This window comes from Gopherus flavomarginatus, chromosome 5, assembly GCF_025201925.1.
Source record: "Gopherus flavomarginatus isolate rGopFla2 chromosome 5, rGopFla2.mat.asm, whole genome shotgun sequence".
NCBI lineage: Eukaryota > Metazoa > Chordata > Testudines > Testudinidae > Gopherus > Gopherus flavomarginatus.
Window position 1 is genome coordinate 18,540,292 of NC_066621.1, and position 18,409 is coordinate 18,558,700.

The 18,409-nt window shown below is 51.7% G+C and overlaps 1 protein-coding gene across 2 annotated transcripts in view; it reads right to left on the reverse strand.

Moving 5' to 3' along the window:
* Positions 1-495: 495 nt before the first annotated feature.
* GRM4 (glutamate metabotropic receptor 4) overlaps positions 496-18,409 on the reverse strand; it is a 230,659-nt gene continuing 212,745 nt past the window's right edge. For both annotated transcript variants that reach the window (XM_050953023.1, XM_050953022.1), the window contains exon 11: positions 496-1,344. In XM_050953023.1, the coding sequence (XP_050808980.1) occupies positions 1,295-1,344 (50 nt within the window). In that variant the 3' untranslated portion in view covers positions 496-1,294. The remainder of the gene's footprint in view (positions 1,345-18,409) is intronic.

Here is an 18,409-nt window from a genome sequence, read left to right on the forward strand (position 1 = left end):
ATGGCATTTCAACATAGTGCTGGGTAAAACTATACTGTGTTAAAGTACACAAGGGAACATTACAAAGCAACCACTCACTACAGTATATACTTCTGTAATGAGCAATGTATATAATAGACAAGGAAAGAGTCTTGCATCCTCCCAGATTTTTGGACATCTTCATAAATCTCAGTTTATCAACACTGCCTTGCCCCATGAAATTAACCAAGTCTGAAGAACAAAAGCCCTATGAATAAACCTCCCTTAAAAATGTGCATCTTATTTCTAGCCTGAATGTATCTCATTTCAGCTTCCAGCCACTGGATCTTGTTCTGCTTTTGTCTGGTAGATTAAAGAGCCCTTTGATAGAAGAAACCTTTTCCCCACACATGTACTTATTGACTGCGATCAAGTCATCTTTTCACCTTTTTGATAAGCCAAAGAGCCTCCCTTGAGCTAGCCATCGACATGCACCAATAAAAGAAAAAAGCTGAGTGCAAAACCATGGTCTTTTATTAGAAAGTTCCTCGTATAAAAATGATCATGCTCTACACTTTTCATAGAATAATTCATAAACATCCAGGCACTGAAATTAGGGGGGTTTTTTGTTGGTTTTTTTTTCGTTTGGTCAGTACATAAAGCAGACATAATTCAATCCATATGGTCATCACATACATCAATTGTACCACCTATAGAAATCAGCACTTTGAACACAGTCTAGATTTTATTTTTTTGTTGTTTATTTTTTTTAAAAAAATCTTTAATTTTTTTTTGCAACACATAGAACTTGGCAGGAGAAAAAGAAAGAGAGAAAGAGAGAGAGAAAGTGAAGAGAGGCAGAGGAAGAAGACAACAAAAGAAAAATGGAAAATGAACAAGAGAGAAAGAGAGAGAGAGAGAGAGAGATTCTTCACAACCACAAACGATCTCACAAATTGTGGAAAAGGGAAAAGGTATCTGCAATTTATTTTATTTTTCCAAGATACAGAAAAAAATCCCCCAGAAGATTTATTAAAGTCTGTCACCTCTGTCCCACTGTATGTGCACCCTGGTGGGTTGTTCCTCTTCCTCCTCCCGAGAGGCGTGTGTTTTGACGGTTGGTTGGTTGGTTTTTTTGCCGACGTTAATGGCCATCTTCCCAAGCAGCATTGTCCACCAGCCCAGCCAGTAGAATTAGGCACCTGCAATGCCCTCTTCCAATCGAATCCAACTTCCCCACCCCCCAACTTCCTGCAATGAGCAATTCGACTCAACTCTCTGGCTTCGCCGCCTCCTCCCCAGCAACTCATCCCGGGGTGGTTATGATCAGATGGAGTTAAATTGCATGGTTGCTATAGCTGACGTAAGTCTGTTTGGTAGCCAGAGCTGGATGGAGAAAGAAACCACATATGTATCATTAATGAAGCCTTCCCGTACCGCAACCTTGAACCAACCTTCACGCCACTAGAGCTTGGGTGGGAATATGAGATAAGGCTCAGTCTCTGCAATGGTGCTGGAACAATTTTTATAGTGGGGGTGCTGAAGGTGGAAACCATGTATTTGGGTTGTAATTGCTACTTCAAGCCAGGGGGTGCAGTAGCTCCCCTAGTTCCAGCACCTATGAGTCTCTGAAGACTGTCAGGCAGAGATACAACCAGCTGCATCCAGGGTCAATTCTGCAGCTCTATGCAAACGCAGTGAGCCACGGCCTAGATTGCAGAAGTGCTCAGCTCCTGCTGGACCCAAGGAAAGTCTCAGGCATTCAGCACCTCCGCAAAGCAGGTTATTAGGCCCCAGTTCTGCAAGGCCCAAGACCAGGACCGGTGCTAGGGGTTTGAGCACCCTAGGCGCACGGCAATTTCACCGCCCCGCGCGCTGGTCCCGCGGCTCCGGTGGAGCTGCCGCAGTCATGCCTGCGGGAGGTCCACCGGAGCCGCGCGAGCAGCCGACTGTCTGCAGCCACGACTGTGGCAGCTCCACTGGACCGCAGACCAGCGGACCCTCCGCAGGCACCACTGCGGCAGCTCCACCGGAGCCACCTGCCGCCCCCTCTGGCAAAACGGCGCCCACCAATTATTCTGGCGCCCTAGGCGATTGCCTAGGCTGCCTAAATGGTAGCGCCGGCCCTGCCCAAGACACAGGCAGGAGACCTCCTACCTCCACCTGCCCCACACAGGATGCAGAAGGTGGAGTCTCAGGGCTGCCGAAGATGGGGAAAGAATAAGTTTAGCATCCAGAACAGGTGCCTGTGATTTTGGAGGGAGTTCAGGGAGGAGTGGAAGGAGGTTTCATGGGAAACAGGACGAAGGGGGATCCCGAGATATACTCTAGCCACTGATAGAGAGAGAGAGATGTCCTGACTCCCTGGGGATCTCAAGCCACAGAGCTCCCAGCTAGCAGGAGGCAGCTGGTATGAATCCTCATGGCACTGGTCTGTGAGCAGCAAACATGCTAGCCCTGGTGGAGCCCACAGAAGCGGAGACAGACTTCCTGCAGCTGGTGGTTTGGAAGCCTTGCCTGAACAAACCCTGACTACAGATAATTGGGCCATCTCTGGGTGTTCATGTCTGGCTAGACTAGGGAAACTTGCACTGGCTGCAGTTATGGCAATGAGGTTACACCTGTGCAAACCACTAATGCAGGCACAGTGCACCCAGGCAACTCAGGGCTTGCACCGCACACAACTTGCCACCTCCTCACATCAAGTTGTAAGTGGCACCCGCGGTGCTTCCGCTTTACACTGGGCCAGCTCATCTGTGTGGGTGTAGAAAACAATAAACCCAGAAGAGCGAGTGCCTTAGGCAAACGGCCTGCATTGCAGGAGAGTGGAGCCTGAATGGCGACTGGAGTCAATGAGCCCACTTCTCAGCCCACCTGCTCCTTGCGTAGTCAGGTACAGCAACACCACGTGTGAGAGAACTGTACCCTGCTGGCAGAACTGTAACTAGGTATTTTTGCGCCCGAGGCAAGAATATAAAATTGCTCCCTCCCCCAGGGTCGGCTCTTCGGTGGCAATTTGGCGGCAGGTCCCTCAGTCCCTCTCAGAGGGAAGGGCCTACCGCCAAATTGCTGCCGAAGAATGAATGAAGGGGCGATGGTAGAACCTGTGATTTTGGGAGGGGGGTCAACTCATGATTGAGATAGGTGGCAGGTGCTGGATATCAGTAGTGGTCACTAGGGATTAGCAAGTGTCCTGAGAATGGTGGGAGTTCAGGTCTGCAGGGCAGGATCAGGGGTGGCAGGTTTGTAGAAATTTTGGTGGTGCCCAAAACCCACCCCCACCCAAACTGTGCCCCCCACCACCTGCCCAAGGCTCTGGGAGGGAGTTTGAGTGAGGAAGGAGGTCTGGGGTGCAGGCCCTAGGCTGGGGTAGGGGATTGGGGTGCAGGCTCTGGGATGGAGTTTGGGGATGGGAGGGAGTGCAGAGGGATGGGGTGTAGGGGTGAGGGCTGTGGGTTGTGGCTGCAGATGAGGGGTTTGGAGTGTGTGTGGGGGGGCTCAGGGTTAGAGTCGGGGTGAGGGTTTTGGGACTGGGGATGAGGTGTTTGTGGTGCTGGAGGGACTCAGGGCTCGAGCAGAGGGTTAGGGTGTGGGGGATTGAGCATGGGCGGCAAGTTATATACCCACGTGGTGCCTGGGCACCAGCAATATTCAGAGCCCAGGGGCCCAGCTCCACCAATGTTTGGGGCCGAGTCTCCCCACCTCGGTCCCACCTGCTGCCCCCCATGCCTCCCCTGGCTCCCCCTTGCTGGCCCTGTGCATGTCCCCGGCCCAGAGGGAGCAGAGCAGAGCCACCCAGAGGATTCCGGGAGTCTGGGGCCATTGGCAGCAGGCGGCTCCGGGGGACCTCCTGCAGGTGTGCCTGCAGAGGGTCTGCTGGTCCTGTGGCTCCGGTGGAGCATCCGCAGGCACACCTGCAGGAGGTCCCCTGGAGCCGCGGGACCAGCGGACCCTCTGCAGCCACGCCTGCGGGAGGTCCACCAGAGCCATGGGACCGGCAAGCGGCAGGGGGCCCCCCGCACGGCAAAATGTCTAGAGCCGGCCCTGTTCGGCGGTGGGGGACCCTTCCGTTCTGGGACTCGCCGCTGAAGTGCCCCGACGACCCGCGGTGGGGGCCCCCCGCCGGCGAATTACCGCCGAAGACCGAGTTGCACTTCGGCGGCAGGTCCCGCTTCAGCGGTAATGCGATGGTGGGGGGGTCCTTCCGCCCCGGAGTGGAAGGTCTCCCCCGCCAGCGAAGACCAGGAGCAGAAGAAGCTCCGGGGCCCGGCCCGCAAGGTTTTTCTGGGGTCCCCGAGCGAGTGAAGGACCCTGCTCCAGGGGCCCCGAAAAACTCTCATGGGAGCCCCTGCGGAGCCCGGATCTGGGGCAAATTGCCCCTCTTGCCCCCCCCCAGGCGGCCCTGGAGCAGAGTGTCCCTGCCTCTTCCCTGCAGCTCCATGCTTCCTCCCTGCAGCAACTGTTGCCGCAGGATCCTAGTGCCCGACACATCGACTGCCAGGGCAGACTGACTCTGAGCCTGCCCTTCCACCTCAGACACTTCCCTTTTTTGGTGGGACCCTCCACCAGCAAAGACCCCCCCCACCCCAGTCACTGCTCCTGCCCCATGCTGGGCAAGGAGGCAGCCCCATCCCTCACCCCCAGTGAGGCTACAGTCAGGGGCAACAGCAGGGGAGGAGGCGCACGCAGCACCCCCTGGCACCCACCACAGAGGAGGCGAGGGAGATTCCTGGACCTGAGTGGGGCCCAAGGAGCACATGCAGTGACAGTGGTGGGGGTGAGTGTGCTTCTTGGGAGGCAGGAAAGCGGGGCTCCTCCCCCAGAGCTCGCTGCTGCTGGCAGGGAAAGGGCTGGGGGAGTCCTCCTCTCTGTCCCCTGTCCTGAAGAAGCCTGCCTGCACCCCAAACTCATCCCCAGTCCTGCCCCACCACAGAGCCCATACCCCCAGTCAAAGCTTTCATCCCCTCACTGCACCCTCAATCCTCTACCCTAGCCCTGAGCCCCTCCAACACCCTAAACACCTTATCCTCAGCCCCAGCCAGAGCCCTCATCCCCCTGCACCCTAATTCTCTGCCCCAGCCCTTAGTCCCCTCCTGCATCATGAACCCCTCATCCCCAGCCCCACCCCACAGCTCTCACCCCATACCCCAACCCTCTGCCAAAGCCCTGAGCCCCCTCCCACACCCCAAACCTCTCATCCCCAGCCCCACCACTGCATCCCCTCCCTGCCCCAAACTCCCTCCCCGAGCCTCCACCCCCTCCCTCCACACCCTCTCCCATCCCCAAACTCCCATCCAGCGCCTGCACCCATCCTGCACCCCAGACCTCCTCCCCCACTCAAACTTCCTCCCAGAGCTTTGGGCAGGTGGTGGGCGGAGTTTTGCTGGGGCAAGTTGAGGTGGGGGCACCACCAAAATTTCTACAAACCTGCCACCCATGGGGATGAGCGCTCTGGCTAGGACTGAGGATATGGTGTTTGAGGTGCTGGAGGGGCTTAGGGCTCAGGCAGAGGGTCAGGGTTTGGGGGGATGAGGGCTCTGGCTGGGACTGAGGATATGGTGTTTGGGGTGCTAGAAGGGCTTAGGCAGAGGGTCAGGGTGTGGGGGGATGAGGGCTCTGGCTGGGACTGGGGATAAAGGGTTTAGGGTGCTCGAGGGGCTCAGGGCTTGGACAGAGGGTTGAGGGTGCGGTGAAGGGGGTGAAAGCTCTGACTGGAGGGTGTGGGCTCTGGGGTGGGGCAGGGCTGGGGATGAGTTTGGGGTGCAGGCAGGCTGCTCCGGGACAGGGGACAGAGAGGAGGACTCCCCCCAGCCCTTTCCCTGCCAGCAGCAGCGAGCTCTGGGGGAGGAGCCCCGCTTTCCTGCCTCCCAAGAAGTACACTCACCCCCACCACTGTCACTGCATGTGCTCCTTGGGCCCCACTCAGGTCTAGGAATCTCCCTCACCTCCCCCTTAGTGGATTCCGGGGGGTGCTGCGTGCGCCTCCTCCCCTGCTGTTGCCCCTGACTGTAGCCTCACTGGGGGTGAGGGATGGGGCTGCCTCCTTGCCCAGCATGGGGCAGGAATGATGACTGCAGGTGGAGGGGCTGTGCTGCTGGAGGGTCCCATTGGAAAATGAAAGGGTCTGAGGTGGAAGGGCAGGCTCACAGTCAGCCTGCCCTGGCAGTGAGATGGGGGGCACTAGGACCCTGCAGCAGCAGTTGCTGCACAGAGCTGAAGTGGCGGGGGGAAGCATGTCAGGACCGGGGGACACTTGGGGGCGGTGCGGGAGATCACCTCAGTTATAGCTATCGCTGTGCCCGCCAGCGGCTTTTTTTTCCTTCACCACTTTCTGTGCCCCTGGGCTTTTGCACCTGAGGCAAGTGCCTCACTCGCTTCGTCCTTGTTACGGCACTGCCGCTAGGCACGGGTGGAAGGGCGGCAGAGAATCAGGCCCAATAGGATCAGCGCCTCTGACCATGAGCCACTTGGTCTCCAAGTGCTGATCCATGACAAAAGTCCAGGAATCTTAAACTCCTTCATCAGTCTCTTGTTTTTAGGCCAAGCCCTCAAGACAAGGGTGTTTTAAAATGAGTCCAGGCTGGCAGCTTTAGCCAACCATTTAAAGAAGCCATGCACCCAAATACCTTTTAACCCATAGGGCCCTGTTATTAACAAGCTAAAGTGAGTGAGGTGCTTTGAAAAATGGATATTACTATTTCTCATTTATATTACCCTAACGCCTAGGAGCCCCACTCACTGCCCAGGACTCCATTGTGCTAGGGGCTGGACAAACAGAACAAGAAGTAGCACCGCATATGTATGAATATCTTAGAAAGCTCTGTAAAGTGCTTCATCAGATTATTAATATTACCAACCAGAGCAGAAAAGCTCATCTCAGATTTAGGCTCTTATGAGAACTGAATCTGGAGCAGACCCACTAGAAGAGCCAATATACTGCTCGTTGTGAGGCCTGCTGGGCAGATTAAGGGGGCAAGGAAGTCCTAACTCTCCTGTGTGAGCCACTGGCATTACCAAAGATCACACGGAGGGGGGCATGAAAATAGCTGTTCCACTTCTGTGCAGGTGTGCATGGAGTGAGTGGGTAGCAGTGGAGAGTGGGCAAATCCTTGGCTCCATCATATCCCTCCCCTCCCCTCCCCAAACACACCAGCAAGCGCAGCAGAACTGGACCCCAGAGTCAGAAGTCAGCAAGCAGCTGCACTTGGACAATCCGGCTCATCCTGAGCAATTCACCTCTCTCGCCACCTCTCCCCCGGGGGTAACATGCATTGAACTATGAATGTTTTCCAAAGAAAAGGCAAACGATTTCCCAGGTTGGTCTCAGGGCGCCAGAGTGTGCGTGAGTCACTCGTAATTAAATAGACATTTCCCAGTGGGAACCTGCCTCTTTTATGGTAACAGATTAACCTCATGGGGACAGAGAAAGGGACCCCCCTCCCCAACTCCCCATCCCTCCTGTATTGGCCCCTTTGAAGTTCCTGTGTGAACACATGGGCCAGATTCTCAGTTACTCTCCGGAGCTTTAATGCTGCTCTGATGACTTGAATAGGTAAAATTGGATCCCTGAGAAACCGCTGCCCCCCTGCCTTGGGCTCCGCTCCAGCTGGTATAGAGATGGTGTAAGGACGCTACCCCAGCCCTGCTCCCAGCTCCCAGCACTGTGGATGGATCAGGGACATGGTCAGAATCCCCGGCAGTCTGGCTGTTCTCCGCTTTTCAGGGTCCAGAGGCTGCTGTAATTTACACCAGGAGCTGGGCAAGGCTTTACATGGCCCCAGAATATGGGGGGGGGGGCACAAAGATGGCTTAAATCCACTTTTGCTCTCCCCTCTCTCCACTTCAAAAGCAGGAATGGGGTAGCTGAGTAGCAAGTCCTATAACTCTGTGGGATCATCTCTGGGGCCAGGCAAAGCTCAGGGGGCGGTTTTGGTTTCTGCAATACCCTGAAAATTGGGATTTGGTCTTGAAAGAACCAAACTCCATGTGCTTTGATCCCAGGGTCCATCTTCACTGAACCCCCTTCAGGTATCAGGGTGGGGCTTAGGGGGTTCTCCCCAGGTCTGGAACATCACGACTAGAGAGGGGCTGGATCAGAGCTTTCAAGCTGAACTTTGGGGAAGTTTCCAGTTGCGTCTGGATCCAAATTTTGCAGACAGCACCCAGACCTGTATTGCAAATGGGCCCAGGTCTGAGCTGTGTGTGAGAAACCCGGCTGGAAAGCAGGCCTCTGACCGGGTGGCAGGGTGTGTGACCCAGCTGAGGGATGCGTGACTCGCTTGTTGAGCTGCCCTGCTAGCAGAGTAAGAGACCTGCCTACAGCTGGTGAGTCAGTTTTGCTGCCTCGTGGTGGCAGATGAAGCCTGTAACTCCATCAGCACAGGGGAGAGATGGGGCAAGCGGCCCTCGGGTCAGAAGGAACCAGAGACAAAGAGAGAGAGATCCTGCACGGAGCCCTAGGAACTGCCATGCTCGGGGAGAGGTTCTGCTATTGCAAGCTGAGTTCCCAATATAGCCAAACGGGGTGAGTTTGGTCTTAGACAGCTGGTGCAAACCTTATCTGGAGCAGGGCGGGGATGGCGCCTGCTCAAGAGATCAAAACTAAAAGCCACAAAAACTAGGACTATTTGGATTTAGATCTGGATTCTGGACCCCCAAGTTGCACGGCAGCGCTTAGAGGCAGGAGCACTGCCAGCTTTTCTGGCACCCTAGGCAGCGGAAGGTCCCGCCCCCGAAACACCATCGACAACCGGGGCAGCCGAAGATCCAGCAACCACGTTCACTTCCCCCCAAATGTTAGCAACCTAGGAGACCGCCTAGGTCACCTAACAGGTTGCAATGGCCCTGCTTAGAGGCCAAGTCCCCTTTGTGCTAGGCCTTGTACAAACACGTGACAATGAGATGGTCCCTGACCCACAGTGCTAACAATCTCTGTTACTTCGGCAGTGTTTGGATCCAGAGTTTTGATTGGGACAACTCTGGAGATGGAGGGCCTGGTTTTCCTCTGACTAACACTGGTGTAAAGCAGGAATAATGCCACTTCAATCAATGATGTTGCCCTGTTGTTAAACTGGTGTAAGTGAAAGCAGCACCAGGCCCACAAACATGGTCAAGATCCATAGTGCGGACCCATGGTTTTGGTTCTGATCCATCTCCAGTGCATGGGGGATGGCACCAAAACCTGGACTTCCAAACTTGGAAGCAGTTTGGCTCTGACTTTTGCAACTCTGGGTGCGATCCTCAGCAGGTGTAAACCAACAGAGTTGCACTGACTTGGACAGAGTGATGTTGATTTATTTACCCCAGGCAGGGATCTGGTCCTTTCTCAAACCCCTCTGAAAGCTAGGGATGTAGATGGCACTGTAAACAGATCTCTTTATGGAACAAACTGGAGGCTATTTATTTGTCCTGTAAATGATATGAGAGAAAAAGCATGAAGTGTGTGACCTGCTCTGTATTTCAAGAGGGATTCTAATTAGAAGAGGGTCTGTGGAAGAGTGAGATTACTTTCATATGAATATGCCCCGGTACGAGCCCTCAATTACAGTTTTAAGGGAAAATATCTCCAGTTGGAAGAAGCTGGAGCTGACCCTTCCTTTGAAGAAGATCAGAGCTAGCGGACAAGCCTCCCGCTCCTTTGTCAGTTTCAAAAGCCTGAGCATCAGCCTCCCACCCTCCCTCTGATCTGTTTCAAAACTCTGGCAGAAGTGGGGCTTGTGCAGTAATGGCCAGAGCCAAGGCAGGGAGCCTAAAGCCAAAGCCTTAATGCTGAGGGGAGTTTGAGCAGTGGGGAGAGCGTGCCAGTGCTGGAATTGGTCAGACGGAAGCAGGGGAGGGTACAAACGCAGACGGAGAGCAGCGTGGGGTGATACAAGCCCCCAACTCAGATTCAGTGCCTGTCTCTCCTGTCCCAGGACAACCAACCTAAAGTAGGGTAAAGTCAGGGTGCAGCTCCCAACTCACACAGTAACCAGGATCACCTTAATTTCAGGTTCCAGCTAGCATGTGAGTGGGTGCCAGCACATGGCCTCATTTCCCCGATGGCTCGTCTACAGGGACTGAACCCAGGACCTTTACATAAAAACAAAAAACCCCAACCCTCTGGCCGCTGCCTGAGCTAAAGGGCCAGGTCTATCAGCATGGTGATCTTAGCACGTTCAGAAATCTTTTACTTGGTCTGGCCACTAGTGGGGAACAAAGACACACTTGGCCAGTGCATTAGATCTCCAGGTCGAGATGCGCCCTTTGCTGAACAGCAACCTAAACCGCGAGCAGCTCAGTAAACGTATGCAGCCCTCAAGAGCCCTACAGTATGACCCACAACTGTCTGCTCCAGCTAAACTCAGGGGGTGGTTCAAAGCACAAAGTCGCTGCTGCTGGTTCCCACTCGCTTGCCACAAACACAAGTAAATATTAGGGCCTGCACATTTACAATTGATTAAAAATGTATATATGTAAATAGATATGCAAATCTAGTGCAGCCCTCCGGCTCCTTGAATGTTGCCACCATAATCCTCAGCGAATGGATGCAACCATTCATAAGCAAAGAGGGGAGAAGACAGAGACACCATGGAAAAATTCATGAGCGCTCCAGCCCGTAAAACACTGGAGAGGAGCAAATCCCCCTCACCACCTGCCCCAGCCCCGCTGGGAGGCAAAGCTGGTGACAGCAGGCACAGGGTCAGGAGAGGATGGTCACAGACTACAGGCTTCATTTTCAGACCCATCTTAAACAGCCCCCCCTCCATTTTAGTTCCTGACATTTTGTAGGGGCAGTTTAGGTCAGATTAGACAGACCAGAGAGAGGGAGAAATTCCTTGAATACTAAAGATAGACAGGCAGACACCTAGATACCAGAAGACACCTAGATACTACAGACAGACAGAAGCACCTCCTTTCCAGGTCTAGATAGGCTCGTAGTCATCCCAATTGCATGATCAGAGCAGATTATGCTCTGTGCCCACATATTGTAAATGCATTAAAAAAAGATTGTTTTTAAAAACCCAGCCTTAAGTCTTCCTTATTTATCCACAGTGATTTCCCATGACCTCCCCCACCCTGTGCATGGTTAAAGCTGTGCTGATATCACTGTCCACTGGCTGTCGGCTTTACAGTGTCTGAGATGCATGATGGCAATTAATCCCTGAGGGGCATCCATCCGGCCCTCGCTCCCTCTCAGCCTTTCCAGGATTCCCTCACCCTTTCCCTCCAGCAGCTAGGGCAGATTGTGGCAGTCAGAGACTTATTTATTTATTTCTCTCCCACCCCTCCATCCAGTGCCAGTGCATCCTTGACAAATGAACCTTATTGAAGATTTCAGACGCTGTTATCCTCAGATAACAATTAGATGGGCCATAAGAAATTAGAGCTGACAGCGCTATTTGTTAGCTGCAATGTTTTCATAGCCAATCTGCTTGCAATCAAGCCCTGTAAATTATTTATTCTGTTGTTTATTTAAAGATACGTGACCTGCCAGTGACAGAATGAAAAACAGCCCTTCCCTTCCCGTGGCTGACAACTCTACAGCAGCTCCCGTCCCTCAAATTAATAATGCAATCGGCTTCCTGAGACTGTTCCTGACACGCCGCGGTGCCAGCTTTCTATTCAGGCTGAGCACCCACATTCCAAATGCAAGACGCATTCGCGCCTGAGATACTGCAGAACAGAGCCTTGTCTCTCGCTGCTGTGTGCTTCCACTGGCCGGCTGATATATACAGCTGGCAGGGGCTCCCATTGCCCACCACCTCAAAGCATAGGGAGCAAAGTGAACTGGGATCAGTTCCTGGCTCCTGTATAATCCTGTCACTTCATCGCTCTGTGCCTCAGTTCCCCCTCTGTAAAATGGGGTAATAATTCTGTCTGGCTTATTTAAACTGTCAGCTCTTTGGGGTAGGGTCTGCAGAGGGTATGGGTCTGCAGAGGGTAGAACGGGGCCCAGCTTTTGGTTGGTTTCCATAATACAACCCCCCCATAAAACAGATCAGCATGGTTTGGGGGTGAAAGAGCTGAGAGGGAGCAGGGAGAGGAGTGAGAACAGGCACTGAGAGTCTGGACTTTTGGATTCTATTTCTACTTCGGCTATTGATTCACTGTATAGCCTGAGGGAGAGTCAACCTCCCGGTGCCTCTGTTAAACGGGTACCCGACCACCTAAAACAGTGGGGTGGTGGGAGGGTTATTTACGAAGTGATTGTATGGGGCTTTGAAATCCTTGAGTTAAAGAGGCTATATCCGTGCTAAGTATTGTTATTGCTCTGACAATAGCATCTCTGAAAGGGGTAAGTCAGGTCAACCCAATGGAAAAGCAACATCTTAGGAGCAAATGCTGAATAGTGAGATGTAGTCCAGTGACTTTGGGCCCCAGATTGATATAGTTCAGAGGATCCAGACTGGGGTGATCTGAGATATTAGTGTAATACACAGAGGAGCCACTAGAGGGAGACATGATCACGCACACTTTGCGCATCCTCCTGTTGTTGATGCAGGCTGAGAACGAAAGGACAGGCAGCTTCTGGAGGCAGGTATTGTGTAGCTCCTGCAACCCCCGGATCTTCTAGTCCTTTGTACAGGCAAGAATGCAGAGAGAGGCACAAAAGCCAAAGGAACTCTGCAGCGGGTGATGAGTCACAAACCAGTTAAATGGACTGTGGAGGGAGTCAAAGGTGGACAGAGGAAAGAACAAAGAAGAAGTCCATTGAAAGGAGTTCTGATACCTCAGTGATGAGAGGGGTACAAAACCGCACAAGAACAGAACAGAACAGAACAGAATGGCCCTTACTGCAACAAAACAAATCTTGTCTGTGGGACTTCGGTGGCTCTAGGCACGGCGGCATGAAGAAAAGATCAGAGAGGTCTGAGCACAAGGGGAACTTGGGACCAATCCAAAACCACTCATGGGGAAATCACATGGACAACTCTGCCACCAGTTAGCACTAATTAAGGCATCCTGGCCAAGCCTCCTCTCAGACTCTAATGTGGAAGGGGAATGGGCAGAAGCCATGGAGAAAAGAAGGTACAGATAACAGAACCCAAAAGGGGGCAAAAATTGTTGATATATCTGTTTAAAGCACATAGAGAGGGGGGAGGTATGTAGATAGATATTGCAGGTATGACAGACAGACACATTACATGATAGATAGAGTGAAATGAAAAACAAACCATGAAATTGCATGAAAACATATTTATGGTTTCTATCCTGGTTATGTTGTGACCACAAATTTCACCTCTCATGAAATGTTAGCGAATTGGCAGGTTTCTCACCCAAACACAGGAAGATTCCATTCCCTGGATATTTTCCTGTGAAAATTTTGCCCCAGTGGAATGTCACATTTTGAAATTCTACCCATTTCACAGGTATTGACTCTTTCTCGCTCACAAAAGCTCCTGTTTTTGCAAATTCAAACCAAAAAGGCGCAGATCTGGCTTGGCTGCATTCCCCAGTCCTCCTGGGCCAGACTGTGAACCTTTTCCTCCCACTGGAGAGCTATTCCTCACCCAAGCAGTCCCACTGAAGTCAATGCAAAACCCTTCATCCCAACCTGGCCCACTGTAAATAGCCCATGCAGACAGACAGCAAAGTCAGCGCTACTGATCAGCCATGCTATTAGTCAACAAAATCTCAGCCCTCTTGGAGTGCCTCTATGCTAAGTACCCTACATTATAAGGTTCATAATGGTCATCATGTTTATAACAGCTCCTTTGGTGAGAAGTCATTACTGGCTTTCCCCGTGTATCTGCAGTATCAGAACAGATGTATAATGCCTCTTACAAAGCAAGAACATTAGTAGGCTTCTAGCTTATTTTTGGCTGACAATGATCTTTATGGGATAAAGACACAGGAGGGGCCCACTGGAGGGCTGGGAAGCGCCAGGAGCAGAGTGGACCACGTGAGTTCAAAAGTAGGGGACGCCCTGTCTTTCTGAGCATGGTTGTTACAGCGCAAGTGTGGGGCCTTTGGGGGGCATAACCGACCCGGGCAACCCGCATGCCCATATGCCACTTGATGGCTTTGCCTGCAAGTCTGAGGCACGGTGACAGGCACCTGCGGCAATCTGCTCTATCTCCTGCCAGGAATGACAGGAAACCCCCAGGAATGCTCCAGGCCTGCTCCTGGCATTACAATGAGAGCATCCGTTATTTATAATAAGGGAGACACAAGCAGCTCTGTGGTCTGACAGGACACAACCAAGCCGGCTCGAGGGTTACTATTATGCCGCCCATGACTGGATGGATTTTGGCAGTCCTCCTTGAATTGTGTATGAGTTGGTGGTTGTCTCGGCCTCTGTTGGCCAGGGTATAAAGGAGCTACGAGGGCTCATGTGAGTTCTTCTTTGCCTTAGAAATTAGAGAGCTAATTTCAGAGGCAAAGGTGGTGAATTCTAGTCTCCATACTGCACTGTGTGCGACTCGGTGGACAATAGCAAGGTGTGAGTATATGAGGCCATGGATCACTCCAAGGAAGTGACACTGGCAATAAGGACACAGCTATTGTCCTCCACGCTGCACTGTCCAACATTAACCACAAAACCCGAGTATTATGACAGGCATGCAAACAGAAGCAGGGAGAAGTTATGTGGTTTGTGCAGGGTCACAGAGGGAATCAGTGCCAAAACTGGGATTACAACTCCGGCTTTCCAAGCTCCCAGGCCTGTGTTCAGACTTCACCTCTATTGTATGAGCATGTTTATGAGCAGCTAGCCCGCAGGGCCAAACACAACACAATAGTAAGAGAGAGGGCCTGATTCTGCCCTCCCCTGCACTCTCTTGCACCGTTCACACCTCTGCCGAGTGTAAAATCTCTATGGAATCAGAAAGCCGCTATGCCTTGCAGTCGGGGTAGCATTTTACACACTTTTCACTTATGTAAATGGCGACCTGAGGTGCAGCACAGGGAAGAACCAGGTCCAGGAGTCTTCCTGCAGGAAGCTCTGGATTTCAGTAGCATCAAGTGCACACACAACCCACCCCAAGCTCCCACTGAAGTTCTGCTGACAATCAGCCCCTGCACTGGGATTAGCCTCGGTTTGTTATTCTTCAGAGCACTCTTGGGATCCCATCCCAGGGGAGAACAGAGGGAGGGTTGCTATGGAAACAAACTCATACCAATTTTTTTTTCTTTGCCTACTTCCCATGTATTTGTTGGGTTTAGTAACAAAATGCTGCAGGCACGTTGAACCTACAGGGGGCCTAGATGGGAACACAGAAACTTTATTATTACTTGTATTGCAGCCCCCTTAGGTGCCCCAGCCATGGACCAGAACCCCCACTGTGCTTGGTGCTGTACAAACACAGAGCAAAAAGACAGTCCGTGCCCCAAAGACGGACAATCTATGACAAGAGACAAGAGGTGAATACACACAGACGGGGCATCTACGGAAACAACGAGACAGTACCGGTCAGCATAACGAGCAGTGCACCCACAGTTGCCTAACTGCGTTTACAATGCTGCCCAATCTTACTAAGAGAGGAAGACAACTGGCCAATCATTTAACCTACTCTATATTAGAGGTGGGTCAGAACTAAATCCCCGGATCCAAACTCCCCTGAAATTTGGGAAGTGTAATACCCAGATCATCTTTGTGGCCTGGACCCATTCACTCCCATTAATAAATGACTAAGAAAAATGACTAGATTATTACAGCAGCAGCCAGAAGCCCTGATTAGGATAGAAGCCTCTTGTGCTGTGCATCTTATGATGGGGGCCATATCTCAGGATCTTTAACATATTTGTCCTCACAACACCCCGGTGAGATAAAGACGAGCTATTTTACAGGCAGGGAAATGAGGCCCAGAAACGCTAAATGACTAACCCAAAGTCACAAAAGAAATCTGTGGCAGAGAAGGGAATTGAGCCCAGGTGTCCTATGCTAGACCCCTAACCACTGGCCAACCTCTCTCTCAGCTGACTATTGTATTTTAGAGAAAGAAGAGGAAGAGAAAGAGAGAACACAGGGATGGACAATAGAAAGGAAGGCTATTCATTGTGTGTTTGTACAGCACCTTGCACAATGGGACTCAGCTTGGTTGTGATTTTTGGGTGGTATCGTGATACACACATTAAATAACACCAATCAGAATAATACAAACCTATGTGAAATATACAACCAATGATTTGCCTGGGGGGTTCACACAGGTAACACAAACCAAACACCATTCTTAGCTCAGATGAACTGTCCATTTCCCAAAGGGCCAGGGGCAAGTCCCAAGCTTGAGATTTAAGAGAGTTTAAGGAAATGGACCAGTTCCCAGTATGACACCTTACATTCTGATCCTGCACAGACTTAGGCATGTGCTTAACTTTAAGTCACTGACTTCGGTGGGGCTATCCACATTGTTAAAGTTAAGCATGTGTATATGTCTTTGCAGGATTAGGCCCTTGGAGATCGCTTTTTGACTCAAGTACATTGCACTCAAAATCAATCAGGAAGCAAGGGAACAACGAGGAACCAGATCTAGTCTTCGTGTTTCATCTGCTACGTCACCCTCCTCTCTCTGCCTTTTTAAGTCAATTTTTACCAGGGGTTCGCAATCTTTCTAGACTACTGTACCCCTAGCAGGTGTCTGACTTGTCTTGAGTACCCCCAAGTTTCACCTCACTTAAAAACTATGTGCTTACAAAACCAGACATAAAAATACAAGAATCACAGCACAATATTACTGAAAAATTGCCGACTCCCTCATTTTTACCATATAAAATAAATCAGTTGGAATGTAAATATTGTAGTTACATTTCAGTGTATAGCATAAGAGCAGTATAAAAAATTCATTGTCTGTATGATATTGTAGTTTGTACTGATTTCTTGAGTGCTTTTTATGTAACCTGTTGTAAAACTAGGCAAATATCTAGATAAGTTGATATACTCCCTGGATGACCTCTGTGTACCCCCAGGGGTACGTGTACCCCTGGTTGAGAACCACTGATTTGTACTACCTGCCCTGCAGGGCTCTGGCACAAAGCCCACCGGGAGATATTTAAAACCTGAAATGCAGTGAATTTAGTGCTGGATTCACAGCCCTGGAGATTGGAGTCCTCTGTCCACAGCATAGCGTCCACTTCGCTGTACCACCAAAGTGCCTCACCTCTGACTCGCAGGGACCGCCTCTAAAGGGGAGCTCATCCCATAGCCTGATCAGTCTCAGACTCAGAGACTTTAAGGCCAGAAGGGACCATTGTGATCATCTAGTCCTTGGAGACTGGCAACAAAAGGTGCCAGCTAGTCTTAATTTATGGTTGTGGCTTTTGTGATGCGTGGGGACAACAATCCCACCTGGGAACCGGGGGCATAATCTGGATGATCTAACACATTTTATCCACCTCAAGCATCCATGATTCTGTGGTTTTATGAGTTAAAACATAGTCTGCAGTTCATGGTGCGGACACCATGTGACTATCCACCCTCCCAGGAGCGGCGTGAGGTTTTTTGGCGCCCTAGGCTCGCTGGTCCTGCGGCTCCGGTGGACCTGCCGCAGGCGTGCCTGCGGATGCTCCACGGGAGCCGCAGGACCAGCGGACCCTCTGCAGGCACACCTGCGGGAGGTCCACCGGAGCAGTCTGCCACCCTCCCAAATCCTGGTGCCCTAGGCGACCGCCTAGGTCGCCTAAATGGAAGTGCCGGCCCTGCAGCCTCCCAAACCTCAGTAGCTCACCACAGGTTACTTGTGTCTCTGTGGGGATTTTACATGAAGGCAGGCTCCAAAAGGGCTCCCTGAGGCATTCAGAAAAGTCAGTGAAAGCTGTGAAGCCCCAGTACACAAACATGGGAAATACAAATGCAGCTTCGAAAACCCAGGCAGAGCCCTTCAGGACAGGTCAGCTGGACAGCTCTTCTACCACAGCGTCAGGCAGGGGCTCTGACTGACTGCTTCTCCAGGCTCCAAGGGCAGGAGAGGGAGGAGGGGCGAGAGAAGACATCTGAAAATTAAAACCTATCCATATGCCCTCACAAATTAAAACCAGCCAAGGCATTTTTCAGTTATGGGGCTATAATTAGAGAGCAGCCCAAACCAACTCCCTGCACCTGGATTCTGGGGAGGCTTAGACCCAGATCTGAAACTTGCACCTCCTCTCTAGCTACTGAGGCCATTGCCTTGGGGGTCTGGGGATGATGGAATACACTAAAGCATGGCTCTTATCTCTCGCTCTCCCCACACATCCTGAAGTCGGTGGGCGTCTTTCCACTGATTTTCAATGGGAGCTGCATTGGGCCCATAATTCCAGACATCAGCAACTCCTCAGTGTCCTTACACCTGGATTTCACAGCTGCCTGGTACAGGGCCCCCCATCTCCTCTTGTTAAAGCCAACAGCACAATGCCTCTCGACCTCCACGGAAGCAGGACTGGGCTAATATGCAGTATCGTGCAGGGTGAAGTTCACCCCTTGTGCCGAAGAGCCACATGAACCCTACGCAGCACTCTCTCTCATTCTGAGGGTTGGTGGGACGCCTAGTCGCTG